General features: G+C 53.6%; 11 protein-coding genes across 11 annotated transcripts; 8 read left to right on the plus strand and 3 right to left on the minus strand.

Moving 5' to 3' along the window:
- Nucleotides 1–33: 33 nt before the first annotated feature.
- On the plus strand, nt 34–1,088 carry BDY17DRAFT_308396 (aldo/keto reductase; the record flags this gene model as incomplete). Its single annotated transcript, XM_033735205.1, has 2 exons — nt 34–84; nt 144–1,088. 2 exons carry the CDS (start codon nt 34–36, stop codon nt 1,086–1,088), a joined length of 996 nt encoding a protein of 331 aa, XP_033591487.1.
- A 240-nt stretch (nt 1,089–1,328) lies between these two features.
- BDY17DRAFT_93733 (uncharacterized protein) lies at nt 1,329–4,136 on the plus strand. Its single transcript, XM_033738848.1, has 3 exons — nt 1,329–2,061; nt 2,141–2,200; nt 2,250–4,136. Exons 1-3 carry the CDS (start codon nt 1,569–1,571, stop codon nt 3,668–3,670), a joined length of 1,974 nt encoding a protein of 657 aa, XP_033591488.1. The 5' UTR covers nt 1,329–1,568; the 3' UTR covers nt 3,671–4,136.
- BDY17DRAFT_321812 (P-loop containing nucleoside triphosphate hydrolase protein) lies at nt 4,093–5,028 on the minus strand (the record flags this gene model as incomplete). Its single annotated transcript, XM_033736699.1, has 3 exons — nt 4,093–4,791; nt 4,854–4,903; nt 4,959–5,028. 3 exons carry the CDS (start codon nt 5,026–5,028, stop codon nt 4,093–4,095), a joined length of 819 nt encoding a protein of 272 aa, XP_033591489.1.
- A 1,142-nt stretch (nt 5,029–6,170) lies between these two features.
- Nucleotides 6,171–6,718, plus strand: BDY17DRAFT_321813 (uncharacterized protein; the record flags this gene model as incomplete). Its single annotated transcript, XM_033736700.1, has 3 exons — nt 6,171–6,348; nt 6,399–6,606; nt 6,664–6,718. The coding sequence occupies 3 exons, from the start codon at nt 6,171–6,173 to the stop codon at nt 6,716–6,718; spliced, it is 441 nt and encodes a 146-aa protein (XP_033591490.1).
- A 27-nt stretch (nt 6,719–6,745) lies between these two features.
- BDY17DRAFT_292595 (uncharacterized protein) lies at nt 6,746–8,253 on the minus strand. The gene is made up of 2 exons (XM_033732851.1): nt 7,790–8,253; nt 6,746–7,731 (listed from the first exon to the last, which is right to left on the minus strand). The coding sequence occupies exons 1-2, from the start codon at nt 7,857–7,859 to the stop codon at nt 6,986–6,988; spliced, it is 816 nt and encodes a 271-aa protein (XP_033591491.1). The 5' UTR covers nt 7,860–8,253; the 3' UTR covers nt 6,746–6,985.
- Nucleotides 8,254–8,445: 192 nt separating this feature from the next.
- On the plus strand, nt 8,446–9,402 carry BDY17DRAFT_321815 (Alpha/Beta hydrolase protein; the record flags this gene model as incomplete). The annotated part of the gene is made up of 1 exon (XM_033736701.1): nt 8,446–9,402. The coding sequence occupies one exon, from the start codon at nt 8,446–8,448 to the stop codon at nt 9,400–9,402; it is 957 nt and encodes a 318-aa protein (XP_033591492.1).
- Nucleotides 9,403–9,515: 113 nt separating this feature from the next.
- BDY17DRAFT_93767 (thioesterase-like superfamily-domain-containing protein) lies at nt 9,516–10,893 on the plus strand. Its single transcript, XM_033738849.1, has 2 exons — nt 9,516–9,992; nt 10,044–10,893. Exons 1-2 carry the CDS (start codon nt 9,637–9,639, stop codon nt 10,717–10,719), a joined length of 1,032 nt encoding a protein of 343 aa, XP_033591493.1. The 5' UTR covers nt 9,516–9,636; the 3' UTR covers nt 10,720–10,893.
- A 134-nt stretch (nt 10,894–11,027) lies between these two features.
- Nucleotides 11,028–12,122, plus strand: BDY17DRAFT_308402 (uncharacterized protein; the record flags this gene model as incomplete). Its single annotated transcript, XM_033735206.1, has 1 exon — nt 11,028–12,122. The coding sequence occupies one exon, from the start codon at nt 11,028–11,030 to the stop codon at nt 12,120–12,122; it is 1,095 nt and encodes a 364-aa protein (XP_033591494.1).
- Nucleotides 12,123–12,566: 444 nt separating this feature from the next.
- BDY17DRAFT_292600 (uncharacterized protein) lies at nt 12,567–14,165 on the plus strand. The gene has a single exon (XM_033732852.1). It carries the CDS (start codon nt 12,641–12,643, stop codon nt 13,745–13,747), a length of 1,107 nt encoding a protein of 368 aa, XP_033591495.1. The 5' UTR covers nt 12,567–12,640; the 3' UTR covers nt 13,748–14,165.
- BDY17DRAFT_351774 (uncharacterized protein) lies at nt 14,152–15,271 on the minus strand (the record flags this gene model as incomplete). Its single annotated transcript, XM_033738211.1, has 2 exons — nt 14,152–14,293; nt 14,352–15,271. 2 exons carry the CDS (start codon nt 15,269–15,271, stop codon nt 14,152–14,154), a joined length of 1,062 nt encoding a protein of 353 aa, XP_033591496.1.
- A 281-nt stretch (nt 15,272–15,552) lies between these two features.
- Nucleotides 15,553–17,484, plus strand: BDY17DRAFT_93879 (uncharacterized protein). The gene is made up of 4 exons (XM_033738850.1): nt 15,553–15,638; nt 15,702–15,971; nt 16,028–16,442; nt 16,517–17,484. Exons 1-4 carry the CDS (start codon nt 15,623–15,625, stop codon nt 17,202–17,204), a joined length of 1,389 nt encoding a protein of 462 aa, XP_033591497.1. The 5' UTR covers nt 15,553–15,622; the 3' UTR covers nt 17,205–17,484.
- The last annotated feature ends 96 nt before the right edge of the window (nt 17,485–17,580 follow it).

A 17,580-nucleotide genomic window follows, 5' to 3' on the forward strand; every position in this document is an offset into this window, starting at 1 on the left:
GCCGCCTACAACTGCATCGCTGCGGAAGACGCAATGGCATTTACGATTGCCGGAAAACCAGTTGGTCGGATCGGCGTCGGGATGGTGCGTCCTCTTCATCACATCGTCGCCGCACGGACTCTTGGCTGACATGCAGGCTCCAGATGAGTTTGACGTATCCGGGGAAGTGTCCGTCTACCGAAGATGCCATCGCCATTCTCAAAGCAGCACTCGAAAAGGGAGCCAATTTCTGGAACGCGGGCGAGCATTACGGGACCGTAGATTACAACTCGCTCCATCTGTTGCGCGCATACTTCGAGAAGCATCCCGAAGACCGGGAGAAAGTGGTCGTGTGTGTCAAATCATGCTTCCACGTCGGGACGCGCCGTCCAGCAGTCGATGCGAAGAGCGTCAGAGAATCTATCGAGCGCTGCCTCCAGGTTCTCAACGGCAGCTGTCGCATCGACGTGTTCCAGCCAGGACGTTTGGATCCTAACATCCCCATCGAGGAGACCGTCAAGGCCGTTGCGGATTACGTTCAAGCCGGCAGCATTGGATCCCTCGGCCTAGGCGAGTGCAGTGCAGCATCAATTCGCCGCGCTTCCGAAATCACTCCGGTTGCACTCGCAGAAATCGAGATCAGTCTCTTCGAGAGGAGCAGCTTCCGCAACGGCGTGGCAGAGGCTTGCAAAGAGCTCAACGTGCCAATCGTGGCTTTCAGCCCGCTGAGCAAAGGCCTCTTGACCGGTACGTATAGGCATCACGACGACATTCCGGAAGGGGATATCAGGAAGAAGTTCTTCCCTCGCTTTGGGAGAGAAGCTTTCGAGCAGAATTCAAAAGTTGTCGATGAGGTTGAGAAGGTGGCGAGGCGCAAGGGCTGCACAATCAGCCAGGTCGGGCTTGCGTGGGTCGCGGCGCAGGGCGAGAGGATCAGCACGCCGGTCATGCCCATCCCGAGTGTGTCTTCGATAGCACGAGTGGACGAGAACATGGCGGACATCCGCCTGACCCGGGCTGAACTGCAGGAGATAGAGGAGGTGCTCGGCGCCATCGAAATCAAGGGTGGCCGGGCACCGGCGGGGATGGAGCAATACACGGAAGTCTGAGCATTGACAAGCTACCGCGTTTATTTGACAGACTTAGGGCTCGCGGGCGGCCAAACACCTCACTACCGCCCCTTGGGGGCTCTAGACCACCTCGAACCGCACGGGAACTCTTGTGCAGTGTGCTTACTATAGCATGACAAACATTCGTCATTGCTAAGCACTCCAAATGCAGGGCGTACATACGCTATCATCGATCCGCCACTCGTATCTCGATCTAGATAACGACACTCTCACCTTTCCGCCGACGGTCAGCATCGTCTAGCCGGTCCATCACCTCTCAACGCTGCTCAATATCGTTCACCACCTTCTCCGGCCGTTCTATCTACAATCATGATCGCAAGTGACCGACCACGGCCAACCACGACCGTCCACAGCCGAGCGGAGACTCATCAAGCAACCTAGCAGCATTAACAGCAACATCCCTCGATAGCCAACCCCAACCAACATTCCCCATGCGCCGTGTGGAATGTTCAAAAGACCATGTCTTACCTCACAAATACCGCGACTCTGGACCTTATCACCGAGGAAGGTAGTGAGCAGGCAGAATCTGATGGCCTCGGGGAGTCAACAACCGGTCACCGGGCATTGGTTATACCAAATCGATCTCTTCATGCCACCTCCTCGACGTCGGTGCAGTCTGAGCCAGTCATCACCGTACACGGTGGCGAGAAAACGGAACCCGAAGGGTTCAAGGTGTCGGCCATCGTCGAGAGGTCTTCTAGCACTGAAACTCAGCAGCCGTGGCACTCCTCGTGGATTCGCCTTGGCCCGCTCTCCGGCCTTTTCAGCCTGCTACTGGCCGCTGCGTCGTTGATTGCCTCCCTAGGAATCTTGGTGGGGTCTGACGGGGAAAATGTGAGCAGCTGGAAAGCACCTCCATCAACGTACCTGGCAATTTTCACCGCGATTGCCAATATATCCATACGTTACGCTGTGACGCAAGGGGTCATTATCACGTGGTGGCGGAGAGCTAGTACGTCAACATTCCCTGCCTCCAACAGTGCTGTCGATGCTATCCTGAGACAAGTCCTGCTCACGCTAACAAATTGTAGGCAAGGGCAGTACCATAGCCAGACTCCAATCCGACTGGCGTGCCGGGACAATGCTTCGAGGTAAGGAGTAGCGATAGGTCAGGGAATACGTTTGTTGACGGGCATGTAGGCGCACTTACTGCTGGCCGCCAAACAGGCCTTCTAGGGCTCGCGTGCATCTTCGCTACTATCGTCATGATCGATGGGCCCCTATTACAGCGCGCATCAACCGTCGCCACCATACCTAACCCTGCTACTGCCCTTCTCAATATCTCGATGGCGCCTGAACTTCCTCGAGGGTATTCCGGGGCTTGGATTTCCTCCGAAGAATTATCTGGGTTCCGCTCTCGACAGGTGCAAAGTTTCAACGCAACGATTCCGACTGCCACTGGGAACGCGTCTAACTACATCGTCTTCGACGCCTGGTCCAACAAAACCGATATATTCTCGCAATGGATCAACACTGCATCACTGTCTGGACTAGTACGCGGCTGTCCCGGAGAGTGCAGAGCTAAGATTCGGGCTCCTGCACTTTTCCCCGTGGCTTGCAAGACCCGCCGCACGTTCTCAGATGTGCGAGTCAACTTCAATACATCCCTAGTGCCCGATACTGCTGCTCCTCCTTTAGAGGTCGTGGGTGCGTTGATGCAGACTAGTGTGGTACTATCGCAGCACGAGGCTATCGATCTCATGACTGGATTTGCGACGTTCAATGAGGACTGCACGGGGACCTTCCAATTACAAGCTTGCACGTTCCACTCTGGCATCGGCGAATATGATGTTCTCATCCAGGATGGCGATATCGTCATGACGGACTTAGGCAGCCCTGAGCTCGTGGCCTACGCAAACAACACCGCGACTGATTTCACATGGTCAAAGGAGAGACTCGCGTACCCTTCTACGCTAGCAGGCGTGTCTGAGTGGATGCAGGCAGGTTTAGCAGCTATTATGTTTTACCACGTGTCGGACCGCGACGAAGGCAGCCTTTTCACGGTCGGGAACCAGGAAGCACTCCAGTACCGTATAAAAGGTGTGGGAGATACCAAAGTCGGATGCAGCTTGTTTCGGGATCCCTTCGACCCTATGGTCCGCGCTCTTAACACGCTCGCGGTATACTTCGGCGCTGCAGCGGCTCTAGAAACCCCGGAGTACCTGGAGGGACGACTTGATCCAGGTATTTCGACAGAGAATGCGGTGATTGGATCAGTGCTAGGGAACGTCAGCGTCTATCATACCGATTACTGGTTCTTCCTGGGCGCTGCGGTGCTCGAGGTGATCTGCATTATACTGATCCTACCTACCTATTGGGGATGGTGGCAATTGGGGAGGACGGTGTCATTCTCACCATTCGAAATCGCTAAGGCATTCGAATCACCGCTGCTAGAGGAATACAACTCCAACTCGGGTGGGGACGACATAGCTACTGCTGCCGGTCAGCGGGCTATCCGATATGGTGTGTCTACAGAATCGAGAGGGGAGGAGTCACGGTTGCACTTCAAGGATGCTGCTACTATTGCTTCGCCTACGGAAGGTATGAAGTTTGACATGTAGCGCACAACACGGAAAACTCGGCGGTCGAGGCTGAGGTGGAGTGGTGTGACTGGGCGTGAATTCGACCGTTTATTTCTTGTTTAGTTTTTTATCAAGCCATTTGATGCTTTGCTTTGCAGACTCGCTGCAACAGAATCAACAGGGAAGTGCGAAATTGCAGAAATATGAGGTGCTCGGCGGCATCGAAAGCATGGAGTCCTCTCGACGATCTTTGTCGACAGTGGCTCATCTTGCGGGCTGTGCCCACGCGCCAGGGGGAGCGGTAATTGCCGTGGGATCGACAGACCGATCCGACTACACCGTACAAACGGTGTTTTTGCGATGCTATTCTTCGACGGATCAACTCGAGTCAAGACCTCGGCGGAATGAGAGCGGTACTCAAATGAAAACGATATTTAGCCACCTATTTGAATCGCCTGCGCTCAGAACAAAAGCTTCCTAATTGCTCTTCTCTGCGACAAGAAAGATACGATTACAGCAAAGATAATCATCCAAATCGAAAACCACCGAAGTAGCTTCTGAGACCTTCGAATCTTGACAATCGCCCAGTATGGATCGACGGTGCTTTGGAAGGAGCCCGAGTCGTTCACTTTCGGGTATGGAGTGCTTGGCACGGGCTTGCCGAGGAAGTTGCACAGTGGTTCCCAGCCTTGCTTCGCATTGAACTCCAGAAGATTGTCCGGGGGAACGATCTGCCGCATCATCTCATTGTGATCCAAATACCATTGCTTCCCTTGGGTCGGAAAGTTTGGGAACGGGGTATAGCCAATGATATATCGGTAGATGCTATCGTGAGGGCCGGGGCCAAATTGATATGCCCAGAAGCGCTCTCGGATCCCTTTTGGCCAGTGTTTTTGCCTCTGATAATACCAGATTGTATCGTTGAACGAGTTGTACCATTTGTCGGGGCTGTCGCGCACCGTCAAAATGACTTTGGCTTCAGGATATGCTTCGACAAGCTCTTTGGACAGTAACGACGCTGGCCAGTCGGCCACGCTCGAGCAACCAGCGAGGACTCGATCGAAATCGGCGCGACTCGGGGTCTCTTTACGGCGGAATTTCTGGTCTAGGAGATCCGTCCATATGGCGCTATGGTCTGTCTTGGCGTGACACATGCACTCCTAATGAGATGGAATTCGCAGATTAGTCACCTATGCATTCCGAAGTACGCGCGGAGACAAACCCAGAAGTATTGGTTTGGTAGACCAAGTTCTCCCAACGCGGCTCGCATTGCTTTGAACACGAAGCGTTAGCCATTGTAATCGCATCAATGTAAGCGCTTACTTACACGCAGTGCTTGTTCTCGGCATACCAAGCACGAGAACTTGCATATCCGATTTGCTCTCTGATGCCTCCATTGTAGTTATGTGACGGAGATGAGACTGAGCAGCTGTCCAGATACGAGCTTACAGCTTTTTATTTTCGAGGTATGGATCGAGCAGAACTTGTCCAAGGGAAGCTGAGCTGCCGACGTCATGGCAACATGAATAGATGGGGTAAGATGAAGGGAGTCTCTGCAACGTTACAATCACAAGGTTACATCGCTAGTAGGGTCGAATGGATCGACCGTCGTTTGATTATTTGTCATTGTACAACGAGCAGTTTACACTGTATTGGCGCACCGACTGCACTGCATGTAGGTGAGGTGAGGTTGATGGCATCAGGCTAGAGCACCCACGCTACCCCAGACTTGGCAAGGCTCTGCCTACCCCAGACTTGGCACGGGCCAATTGCGTTGAGACGACGTTGCACGTGAAGCACGTTGCTGCTATCCTAAACGGAATGATTCTCGCGCGGGACGATGGTATCGAGTAGAAGAAAGCCATCCATGTCATTGTACCAACCCAAGGTGTCCGGGTGTACACTTCCGATCCAACTGACTCTCGATCACCATTCGCGATATCCTAGATAGGTGATGTTCTTGCGACGAATTCACGTCACAGAGCTGTTCACATGCTTCCAGCTATAGCAAGACCAGAGATCTGTCACCGCTAACATCTCTTTGGACGGGAGCTTATGAGATCGTCGCGACGAATCCGCGTACAGGGGGCATTCACATGCTTCCAGCTATAGCAAGATCGAGACCTCGTAGATGCTAGTATCATTCTTCAACGGGAAGCTTGTGAGGTTCTTGCAACGAATCCGCGCAACGGAGTCGCTCACATGTTTGCAGACATCGCAAGATTAAGACCCTGTCGACGCTGATAGCTCCTTTCGAGGTCAAGCGGATCACCCAATCGCTGTTGAAACGTGCTGCCGGTCCTGAAGAACAGGGAAGATCGACAGTTCAGGACTCCACTGTTACGTCGTCGGTCGAATGACTCTACAACCCTGACCGCTGCCGTGGGATCGACTGCACTCAGAAACATGCCTAACTTCTGGAAGAAACATAAATAAGGATAATAGCCTCCAAGAGACGATGTAGAAGAACGAACATTTGAAGCATACATCCTACCCAGAACCCTTGAATCAAATATCGTTGCACTCTGAACTATCAATCATGTATACTCTGCTCGTATCGGTCGCTGTCGTACTCGCGTCGCTCTCGGAGGGTGCTCGCGCCTACGTTGGATCTAAAGAGATGCTCCGCGAAGCAGGTGTGAGCGAGGCGTTGATCTCCAAGAACATTGGCTCTATCAAGGTCCAAAACGACAACGTCAAAGTCATTCCAACGGAAGGTAAAAGAATCGATCCAAGTATGCGCGCGGTCTGCTGATACAACGATCAGGCGAGGTCGTGGAGATCCGCAACGCGACTCTGGCATCGCGCTTGAGCGAAGCCCTCGGGTACAGGCAGGCCGGTGGAAGCTGCAAGCACGTCGGCGGAGGGAGTGCCCTCGAGCGTCGAACCGACGGCTGCACTGGACAGGAGTGTTTTAGCGGTGCGGCGAAGGGCAAGAACTGCTTCACTGCTTCTTCGTGCACTTGTCTTAAGCAGTGAGTACAAGCGAACATCTTCGAGGGAAGGGCTCACATGTGTTGACTTGGATGCAGGTGTGGCCCCCACGGCATTGGGTGCAGCTACTCATGCTACCCCATCGGGAGTTAAGTGCATCGAGCAGTGCGGTCAGCCGTGGCTGGGAGTCAACTATCGTTGAAGAGTGAACGCGTTAAGATTGCCCTGTTTTACACTCTCCTTGAATGCACTTGTTTCGATATTGCTCAGCAGAATGATTTGGTAGCGCCAACTGTCTCCATGGTGTAAAAAAAAGAATGAGACCGTCATGATCTTTCTCTGTCTAGTCGTCTTTGCTCCGCTGAACGTCCGCGTGTCTGGTCAAAGTGCTCACTTCATAGTAATAGAAGGCTTTGAATGCTATATGTCAGAGTAAAGCACTCCAAGAACGAACAGAAATCCGACCGCAACAATGAGGAGTCGCGAGCCGACTCCGATAAGAGTCTTGCGTCTCAGCTCCGCCCAATTCGCATCAAGTGACTCTCGAAAAGCCTTTGTGCCGTTGCTTCGTGGATACTGGCTGTTCGGAGTTCGTCTTCGTAGGAATTGGCAGAGCGGTTCCCATCCATCTTTGGCATTGAATACGAGCAGCCTGTCGGATGGGACGAGCTGCTGTACAAGCGTATTGTGATCGATATACCACTGTTTCCCGTCCTGGGGAAAGCGACGCAGCGTATGCTGCATGAACACGGATGCAAAAGGACCTTGCACCTCCAGGGTATCTCTTCCGAAGCCGTTGTAGGCGATGGCGAGGTACCACAACACGGCCGAAAATCCACGCGGGCAGTACTTACGGCTTTGATACTGCCATATCGTGTCTTTGAACGATTGAAACCAGGCCTCGGGAGTATCTCGAACGGCAAGAACGATTTTTAGATCGGGATTGGCCTTCCACAGTTGCTGGGTGAGGAGCGTTCTCGGCCAGTCGGTCACGTTGGCAAAGGAATTCAGCTCTGATACGAACTTATCCATGGACACGGCATCGTCAGTGTTGCCCTTGTGCTGAAGTAGCTGCGCCCAGACTTCTTGATGATTTTTCCAATTGCACATAGCATCCCATAGGAAAATATCGCAATTCCCGAGTTCTTCTAGTGCCAGTCGAAGAGCTAAGAGAATTGCATGTCAACTGTGATGCTCGTGAAGCTCAATTTTACGACTTGATACCTCTCGTGCTTGTTCGAGGCAGAGCAACAATCAGAACCTGTGCTCTAGATTGGCTTTTTGTGTCTTCCATCTTGTAGAATGTCTAGTGTATGTTACAGGGTGGACTTTTTGCAGCCACGTTCTTTGGCCACGAGCGTGAGGCCGATGAAATAGTCTTGCACTCCTCGCGAGGAAACGTATTGGTACGCTAGTACCGAGACCTATAACAGCTGCGAATCAGTGACACGTGTCGATCGGCGTCAATCAACAACTGCGGAGGTGGAGGTTGTAGCTATGGCTAGGCTGCGCTTGACAAGGGCGCGGCAGATAGGGTTCAACTGCAGCGGCAGCATCTTCCGGCACGGCGGCCAGAGCAGACCCGCCAGTACTCTGCTTGTCTTGCTCAACGCGAGGGGCCATGGTGAGCTACTCCAATGCTCTGCAATCTGGACTGGCAATGCTCCCAGCTTCCCGCGTCCAGGACCTCGACAATGAATGTTCGAAGCAACGCAGCGCATCTGTCTCCGACTTCGGACCAAATTTGTCCAGAGTCCCGAGTGCTTCGGCCTTGCGATGCCTGCTTATCCCCGTCTCACCAACATCGTGCTGACATTTAAATGGAACTATAAATCAAACGGCTTCTCTTGGCTGTGCGTATCTTTCGTGTCGTCGCCAACATGACATCCACGCTCAAAGGTTTTGACGTAACTGACTTCGAATACGAAAGCAAGGAAGCAGGCATTCTCATCCCGGCCTCCTTATTAGCTCCCAAACAATTGCAACCAGGCAAACACGCCGTGATCATCCGTTGGCATGGCGGATGTTTCATCACAGGGCATCGACTATTCCCGCGATGGTACGGAAGCTGGACACTCGAGCTGGCTCTGACAAAGTCTGCCATCGTCCTGGCACCAGACTACCGCCTTCTTCCGGAAGCCTGTGGCCCAGACATACTCCAAGACGTAAAAGGCTTCTACTCATGGCTAGCGACAAAAGGAGGCAGACATCTCGCCACGCTTCTGCCAGCAGGCATCCAGCTCGACTTGCAGCATCTTTTGGTATTTGGAGAGTCTGCTGGGGGATGGATGGCGGTGCAGTCCGCCTTTTTACCTGAATCACGAGCGAGCGTGGCGGCAGTTGTCGCGCGCTATCCCATGCTGGACTTGCGGGATACGCACTATTGCGAAGCCTACGAAAAAACCATCTTTCACCCCCCGGCACTACCGCTGTCTCGTGATATAGCTGACAAGCATGTCGCGGAGATTGAAGGCCGTCCAGTCGTCACCTCCGCCTTTCCTCCCGAACGAACGCCACTCGTTGTATCTGCCATGCAACACGGTCTGTTGGGACAATGGCTGGGTGAAGACAGCTCGCTGTATCCCATAGATCTGCTCGACACTGAAAAAATCGACACGCCGATTTGGATCTTGCACGGACTGGAAGACAATGTCGTGCCAATCGAGGGCACGTACAGGTTTGTTCACAAGCTCCGGACGACCTCGCCGGCCAACAAGATTCACCTCACGTACGAGCCGGGCATGCATGGTTTTGATAATGAGGCGAACGCCACGCTCGATACTGAATGGGTCAGGTCAGGCTTGACTTTTATTGGAGATTTCTGGCCACGTGTTTGAGGTAGAATGATGAGCCATACGTATATGCTGTAGCTGGGTAAAGGAAAGGCTAGCCAACCATAACGTTTACGCTACGTCGAGTCGACGATCCCTTCGACCCACATCTCACTGTCAGAGCAGCAACCGAGGCTGGGCTGCTTACATTCTACGATCCTGCTTTTCTCCAACCCTTCTCTTTCTCCTTACCACACGCATCAGATAAGGCGTGATATTCCGAGAAGAATACCCCCGCCAATGGCCACAGCGGACGCCGACAAAAGCCTTGTCCCTTTTCTCGAAGCCGCACGTGTACTCCAATCGTCGAGTCATCAATATGCCGCAAACATCCATCCCGGGTGGTGCTTTGGGCCGGTCGCGCACGGAGGGTACCTAGTCAGCGTGGTCTGGGAGGCCGTGCGATTACATTTCGCGACGACGTTGAAGCAGTCCCAGCAATCGAACGCGATTGCGCTGCACACCGAGTTCTTACGTCGCGCGGCGCCGGGAGAAGCGGTGGTGCATGTTGAAGATGTGCAGCTAGGCAGGAGAGTGAGTACCGTCGGCTTCAGTTTGATGCAGGGCGGGAAGAAGATTTGCACGGGCTTCGCAACGTGAGTATTCCACCCGTATTCCGTAAGATGTCCTTGTTCATCCTCGCAAAGACACTGTGGCAGTACTTCAAAGACGACACCAGTCAGTCTCAATCTGGGTTATAGCCAACCATCCGCTCCTCCACCCGTGGATTTCGAAGCCGTGCTCTCGGGTCAAGATAAGAATTGGATTCGTTACGACGTGGTCCAGCCCGCCAACGCGGGCAATCTGACGTTCAAAAACTTCATCTTCGCATACCCACGTCAGACAGCCCAGACACCAGCGGAAAAACGTGTGGCCCAACAGTGGATGTGTCCCCGACTGCCACACCAGAGATGGACGACATCTATGCTTGGCATTCTTCTGGACTCTGCCACTCCACCGCCCGAGAACTTCTACCCGTCGATGACGTTCGCTCAGCGCGCAGAGGAGGACACACGGCTCGGCAAGAAGCAAAGCAGAATCCATCCGCCGTGGAGAGATGAAAGGTTGTACACGACAGCAGATACGACGATTGATGTGAAGCGGCAATTGCCCGAGGAGGGAGAGAAGTGGCTGATGCTGATCTCGCGCACAAAAGAGGTTGTCGACGGGCGCTTCGATGTCGGCGCTGAAGTGTGGGATGCGCAGGGGCGCTTGATAGCGACCGCGTACAGCCTGTGGGAAATGATCGAGCTTCCCAACGCACCTGGTGGCGGATCATCGGGGAAGAGGAAGGGACAGGGCGCGAAGCTGGCCAGACTGTAGCAGCTGTGCGGAGCATTACTCTCTTGATAGGTAGTGGCTGTGAATTCGTAGCTGCCTTCCTGCTGCCTAAGGAAGCCTAGTAGCACGGACAACATTCATTGACCACGTCTTCCTTACGAGCAGGTTATCTGTTCCCATTCATTTAGCAAATCCGTGAGTCATACATAAGCCCGCTTCGTCGCTTCCGTCTTCAATGTAACTTCCCCCGCCAACAACGCCCGCGCTAAATTCGCCCTCCTCCTCCACATATACGAAAGCGCCAGGCCAGGCCTCTCAGACTCGCCATTCTGCGCAAGGAATCCGCCACCATGGTGCAGGTGCAATGGCAACGCAACGATCAACTACTGTTTCGCGCCCAAGTCGATGGCACAAGGCGAGCGCAGCAGCGACGGGCGGAGCTGCAGGGCCGGGAACCTCCCTTACCGCCGGGCCACGGGGTCATGGCTCCCGCTGCACAATACTTCGATATTCCCCTAGTCGAGGATGACGATTTCTACTTTCTCGGTCATCCTGGCGATGTCGCCCCCTTCTGGGCCACCCCGAGGCCGGCGTATTTCGATGGTTTTGAGGCTGCATGTCGGGAAGGACAGGTAGCAAGGCTGCAGCATCTCACCTCTCAATACTATCTGACCCCTGCCGTGCTTCACCACGGCCTGACCCTAGCTCTCGCGGCCGGTAGCGTCGATGCTGCGGGCAAATTGCTCTCCTGCGGTGCGCCGATCGCTAAATTTACACCTGAGAATATCCTGTCTGCGCCGCAAGACAAACAGATCGCCCTGTTCGACCTACTCGCCACGCAAGGCTGGACCCCGTCGTTCCATCTCTTCATGCGGACATTCCCCAACACCGATCTACTACGATGGTTCCTGGCGCATGGCATCGATCCCAACTATGGCATTAAACGAGACCGCCCCGGCCGCGCAGGAGGACCGAGCTATGAGTGCGCAGACGCCCTAGAGGCTGCGGCATCAAAGGGCAGTGCTGACGGCGTCGAGATCTTAATTGCGGCTGGGGCAAAGATTGCTTACGGGGTGCCATTGCATCGCGCGGCGGGCGCCACTCCTCCTGAATTCGACTTTAATAGAATGCACGCATCCCAACCCAAGGACTTCGACGCCAGCCGCATTGCCGCCATGGAGGCACTCGTGAAACATGGCGCGGACGTGAATCAGAAAGAAGACACGCCTTATGTGAGTCCGCTATACCCAATCCAATACGCCGTCTCGGTCGGGGCGATCCAGCGAGCACGTTGGCTGCTCGATCACGGCGCAGATCCAGAACTGAAAGGGCCATACGGCAGTGCGGTGGACTATGCGTTGAAGATGGGAACAGATGCGATGAAGGATCTGTTCCAGCCGTGGGCTCGCCCTCCAAGCCCTACAGTTCTAGCGTTACAGACTTGATGTGTCGACAGTGTTCAATTTGCAACTCGACGGCTCTGTGCCTGGCCGCAGGGACTGATGATTCGCCATTCTGTGATGTGAGCGTCCGCTTATGACCTTGACTGGAGAAATGTATGATTTTCAATCCACTAATAATCCCGAGATTTCATTTCAAACCTCCCTCTACTAAGAAAGCCCGAGAACTTGTAAAGACTTAAGTCGAGTCGGCTCAACTCAATGCAATCCAGCAGTGCGTTCTCTTCGCACATGTTTTCCCGTCCCCCAACGCGCGGTCTCACCCGTCGCATCGGGCGGCAGGCAAAGAAGAAGGGAGAGAGACACCTCCGGCATTAGGCATCACCCCGAACCGTCTCACTTCTTTGGATGAGGCAATTTCGGCATTAGGCATCACCCCGAAGCGTATCACTTCTTTTTGATCGTCGCCTTTCGTTCCGTCCTCTCCACGCCTCTTCAGACCGGGTTCCTCTTCCTGTTCCTCGTACCTTTTCCCTTCCCTTCACGGTCAGTGACGTTACAACATGGCCACCGACATTACCAATTGCAGGGTACTCGTTGTCGGCGGGTGTGGCTACTTGGGCTACCGCATTATTCGATGGCTGGTCCACGAATGCCAAATGCCTCCATCGGAAATCACCAGCGTTGATATTATAGATCCACCGGCAGGCCGGGAGGAGAAGCTCGTTGAATATCTTCTGGCCGACATGACCGACAAAAAGGCCATCAGCGACGCGATTGACAAAATCCAACCCGAAGTCATCATCCACACCGCCTCTCCGGCAGCAAACTTGGCAAACCTAAACATTTTCATGCGCAATAATGTGGAGGGGACACGCAATCTGCTGGATGCTGCCGTCGCACAGCCGTCGGTGAAAGTGGTTGTTTTTACATCGAGCTCATCGGTGAGCCACGACTCCATCAGCGACCTCAGCGAGGGAACCGAGGATGATCCGTATGTCTTCCTTCCTCGGCAGCGCCAGACGTACTCTCACAGTAAGGCCGTCGCAGAGCAGCTCTCACGTTCGTACAACCGGAAACGCAAAGACTTCGTCACCGGTGTGATCCGACCTTCAGCCTTATTCGGACCCGCAGAACCGATTACAACCGTTGTCTTGGTGGCGCTGGCGAAGAAAGGCAACCTGCGCTACCAGATCGGCGACGGCAAGAATGCCACGGACTTCACGTATGTCGACAATGCCGTCATTGGCCACATTCTGCTCGTCAATGGGCTTCTAAAAGCAGTGGCGCACCCAGAGCTCGTACACGAGGACATGCGGCTCGAAGGAGAAGCATTCATCATCACCGACGATGAGCACTGGGGTTTCTGGACCTTTTTCCGAGACTTCGGCGCGGCAGCCGGGTACCCAACCGATCCAAGTAAGATTATCTCCATTCCGAAAGGCCTTGCGCTCGGTGTTGCCGGCCTCATCGAAAGAACGTACTTGGCTTTCACTTTCGGAAACAAAGCCTCGCCTGTAAGGCAAGTCGACCTTGCATACAGTGCCATCGAGAGAACTTTCAATATCGCCAAGGCGAAGAAGAGGCTGGGATATACACCGCGTTTCTCCGTCAACGAAGGCATACGGCTTTCAGTGGCGCCGATTCTGGAGGCAAAATCGCATGTGTGAGGTACAGATACCCGGTAGAATGACCGGACCGCTCAAAGATGCACTTCTCGATGGTAGCAGGGCCGAAGCAGGGATCTTTATGGTCTTTAGGTCATCATAACAAACCACCAAAGTCGTCTGAATGCCGGCTGTTCGAGTTCAGGACGGGACAGGCTCGCTGACTCCCCAGCTGGAGATGGGGATGACTCGATGACTTCACCAGCATAGCTGTGTACTCTTCAGCTCGAGGAACGAGAGGCTCCACATATGCATCACAGGTCAACGAGGTATTCTTAGTGGAGGACGCGTATCGAAGCCTTGTTGAATGCTTCATTTCAGGCATACACTTCAAATGTGACAAAAAATGAAACATAAAGTCGCTGTACTTGGCGACAGGTTTCAACTTATTCCACTGATCCTGTTAGTCATTTGATGTCCGTGGACGTGGAAGCCTTGTCAAACGCGTCCTGTATCTTCATTCCATGAGACCTCATCTCTTCCAGCGTTTCCTTCCAGATCCGGTCGATAATTTGCGGACCTTCACTGCCATAGTAGATGCCAGCAAGACTGTACGCGAACAAAACATCAGCAACTGGGATCACATTCCTACCACTGATGGACTTACGGTGCAATTTTGTTGTTCATGAGGAAGCAGCCGTGCGATTCTGCACCCATCCGCAGCAACGCATCCACGTACGTCGCAGCACCTCGATCCACTGGCCGCCCTGCAATGGAAAAGAAGATCTTGGCCCCAGCGCGAACAACGCCAGTTGCATCTCGACTCAGCTGCGTTCCTTTGGTCAACCCCGGATCGACCATATTCACAACGACATTCTCCGATGGAAGCATGTCTGTGAGCTTGGCGAGGAAGAGTTGGTTGATCAGCTTCGACACCCCGTATCGTTCTTGTGCGTCAAATGGAACAATTTCCGTATCGTCAAATGACGCAAGGAGGGGTTGTTCGTTGCGATTGGGAAACTTGCAGAGATGTGCCGTGAGAGAGTTGACGACGGTCAATCTTGCGGGTTCGCCAGTATGCCGCAAAGTAGATTTGAGGATCGGGAGGAGAAGCAGAGTCAACAGCGCCGTTCCGAAATGATTGACTTGCATCGTCATCTCGTGTCCCGTCGACTCGGCCCGCTCAAATTTCGTGCGCGAGAGACCGGCTTTCAATACGACGAGATCGACATGTGGGAGCTCGGCACGGCAGCGCTGGGCAAACGCTTGAATCGATGTGTATGATGCCATGTCCAGACGCCAGACATCAATGCGTGCTGCAGAGCTCGCTTTTCGTAGTGCCAGAATTGCCGCCTTGCCCTTCTGTTCGGAGCGTACCGCTACGATCAGATGTGATAGGCCGAGCGCGAGGAGTTGTTTGGATGCTTCGAAGCCCAGCCCGGTGTTCGAGCCTGTGACAATTGCTACCTTGCCGTGTAGGTTGGGCAGTTTGCTTGGGTCGGGTAGGTCAATTGTCGTTCGAAATTGGTTTTGCCAAAAGATTTTACCAAAATTGGTCAACGGTTGCATGGATTTAGAAGTGGCCATTGTTCCAAGGTACGAGAAGAGATACAATCGAATGGGCGGGAATAAACGATCTGAGGATTGGAATCATGGTTCGAGGGAGGCGACAGGCGGAACATGCACCTTTATATAGTATCAACACTCGACAAGAACACACAACAGCTTACACCAAGGGCATGACCCAGATGTCACGGCGAAGGACTAGCCATGCCCAAAAGGGAAGTTGAAATGTCTTGGCAAGGCTTGCGCTAACGTCGGAGATAACGGGGAGAGGGGATCGGACTCTTTCCAACTCCTTCCCGCTGCGCATGTGCGCCTCTCACCCCCATCATCGAATTGAAGATCGCAAGCCCTGCGTTCAAACTTGATCATGCAATGGAGCAGCCGCCCTGTAGGTTCTGGCATCGTCTCACGCGTATGGCAGCTTGAGCCACGAAGCTAAATCGTGGTGCAGATGGCAGCGGGCTGCACTTTGTACTCAGTACACCTTCCCACCCGCTGGACAAGAAAGACCATCGCTTCGTACGGAGTCATGCTAAGAGAGCGAGTAAGCGACGATGTGCACCGCTCACAATCAAGTCCACCCTTTGGCCGGACCATCAGCTCAAGATATTTCACCCACCGACCGAGGGCACACAAGTTCCATCCCCATTGGGAAGCTATCTCTCCGGGCTCAGAGTACCTGCAGGGTTTGAAATATCCTCGATTCAAGATATATTGAAGTGTTGTCTTGCCTGTTGATCACGACTATTCAGAAACGCTCACTGATGCGAACGATAGTGGTCGAAGCCGACATAGACGGAATGTATCTCCACGAAGTTGTATTCCACACGCACCCCGTCGAGCGAGGATGGTTCCCGTACATGATGAGCGATGAATGTTGTTTACACTCCCTGCTGTTTTCTTGCGGGGTGTTGGAGGCTACAAGCTCGCAAGCTGGTCTCAGTCAGCGTGCTTGCTTCCACTACGGCCAGACGCTTCGTCTCCTCCAGGCTCGTCTGGATGATCCGAGAGAAGTCCATGCCATATCTGATGCCACGATCATGGTTGTGCTTTTCTTGGCTTCGATAGCGCATGCGACGAATGAGCACGCCACGGCCGAAAATCACATCAGAGGGATGGAGAAGATGCTGCAGCTCCGGGGCGGGCTACAGTCTCTTAGTCCTCATCTCAACATGCAAGTCAAAGTGTGCCGGTAAGTGAGAACGATCCGCTTTTGGAAAGCAAGAGCCGCCATTCTACGCACCACGCAGACTAACCACAGCTCAGAGCCGACCTCTCACACGCCATATTCTCGGGTACCCGACCACTTCTGTCGCCAAGTCAACTATCCAGAGACTGCCTCGGAGCCGACCTACAAGCAGTCAAGTGTCAGCATCACAAGTGCCATTTGGAATACTGGAGTTTTCTCCGAACATCAATACCCCCATATCTCCGCTCAGCCATGAACGATCTCCACGCCTTCTCCTGCATGATCAACATTGCATCTCAAGCTTCGCGCAAGATACGGCCAGAGACGTACAACGACATCATGATCTCTATTCTCTATCGGCTAATGAGCATCAATTACGATTGCAACGACATGCAAGAAGCTATTCGCCTCGGTATGGTTTGCTACTGCACGACGATTTTCATGCAGTATCGGCGGGTGAAACACCAGTACAGACAGCTCTACCACACTTTCAACGAGAGTGTGCAGAAGCTCTGGAGAGATGGCAGACAGTTGCCGACTCCACTAGCCCTCTGGCTCGCAGTACTGCCTGATGTGGCGGTGCGTGATGAGATTGTCATGCCGGAATGGCGCTGTAAATGGCTTGTGGAAGTGCTTTTAGTGAGTGGAGTCGGCACGTGGATGGAAGCCAGGGAAATGCTAGGCACAGTCGCATGGGTTGGTTTTATGCACGATAAAGCTGGCGGGAGGGTGTTCGATTCGATACATACTGTCGTCAAAAGATGATCGTCCTACGATACGATGCGATTCTGGACTAGATCAGGCTCCGTCAATGGCCTATCAAAGCATTTCCAATTACGCTCCCTCGACATTACCAAGTGGCGACGCACTCCTACTTGTTCCTCTACTGTACCCTCATCGCCCCCGCATCCAACTCCTAATTCACTCTCCGTCGATGGGATTGGAGGCGTCGAGATCAGAACTTCGCAGCAGAGCGTCAACGGCCGTACATCCGGCCAGACCTGCGACGTCTCGTCCGCGTGTGCGTTTCCTAGAACGACATGGGGCAGGTGATTCTATACCTGCTCTAGCATAGCGAAGTCCCAGATCGCAGAAAGGTCAAACCATCGCGCCTCACGTTCGCCTCCGCGCCTGAATTTGC

This window comes from Neohortaea acidophila (genome assembly GCF_010093505.1).
Source record: "Neohortaea acidophila strain CBS 113389 unplaced genomic scaffold BDY17scaffold_3, whole genome shotgun sequence".
Lineage (NCBI taxonomy): Eukaryota > Fungi > Ascomycota > Dothideomycetes > Mycosphaerellales > Teratosphaeriaceae > Neohortaea > Neohortaea acidophila.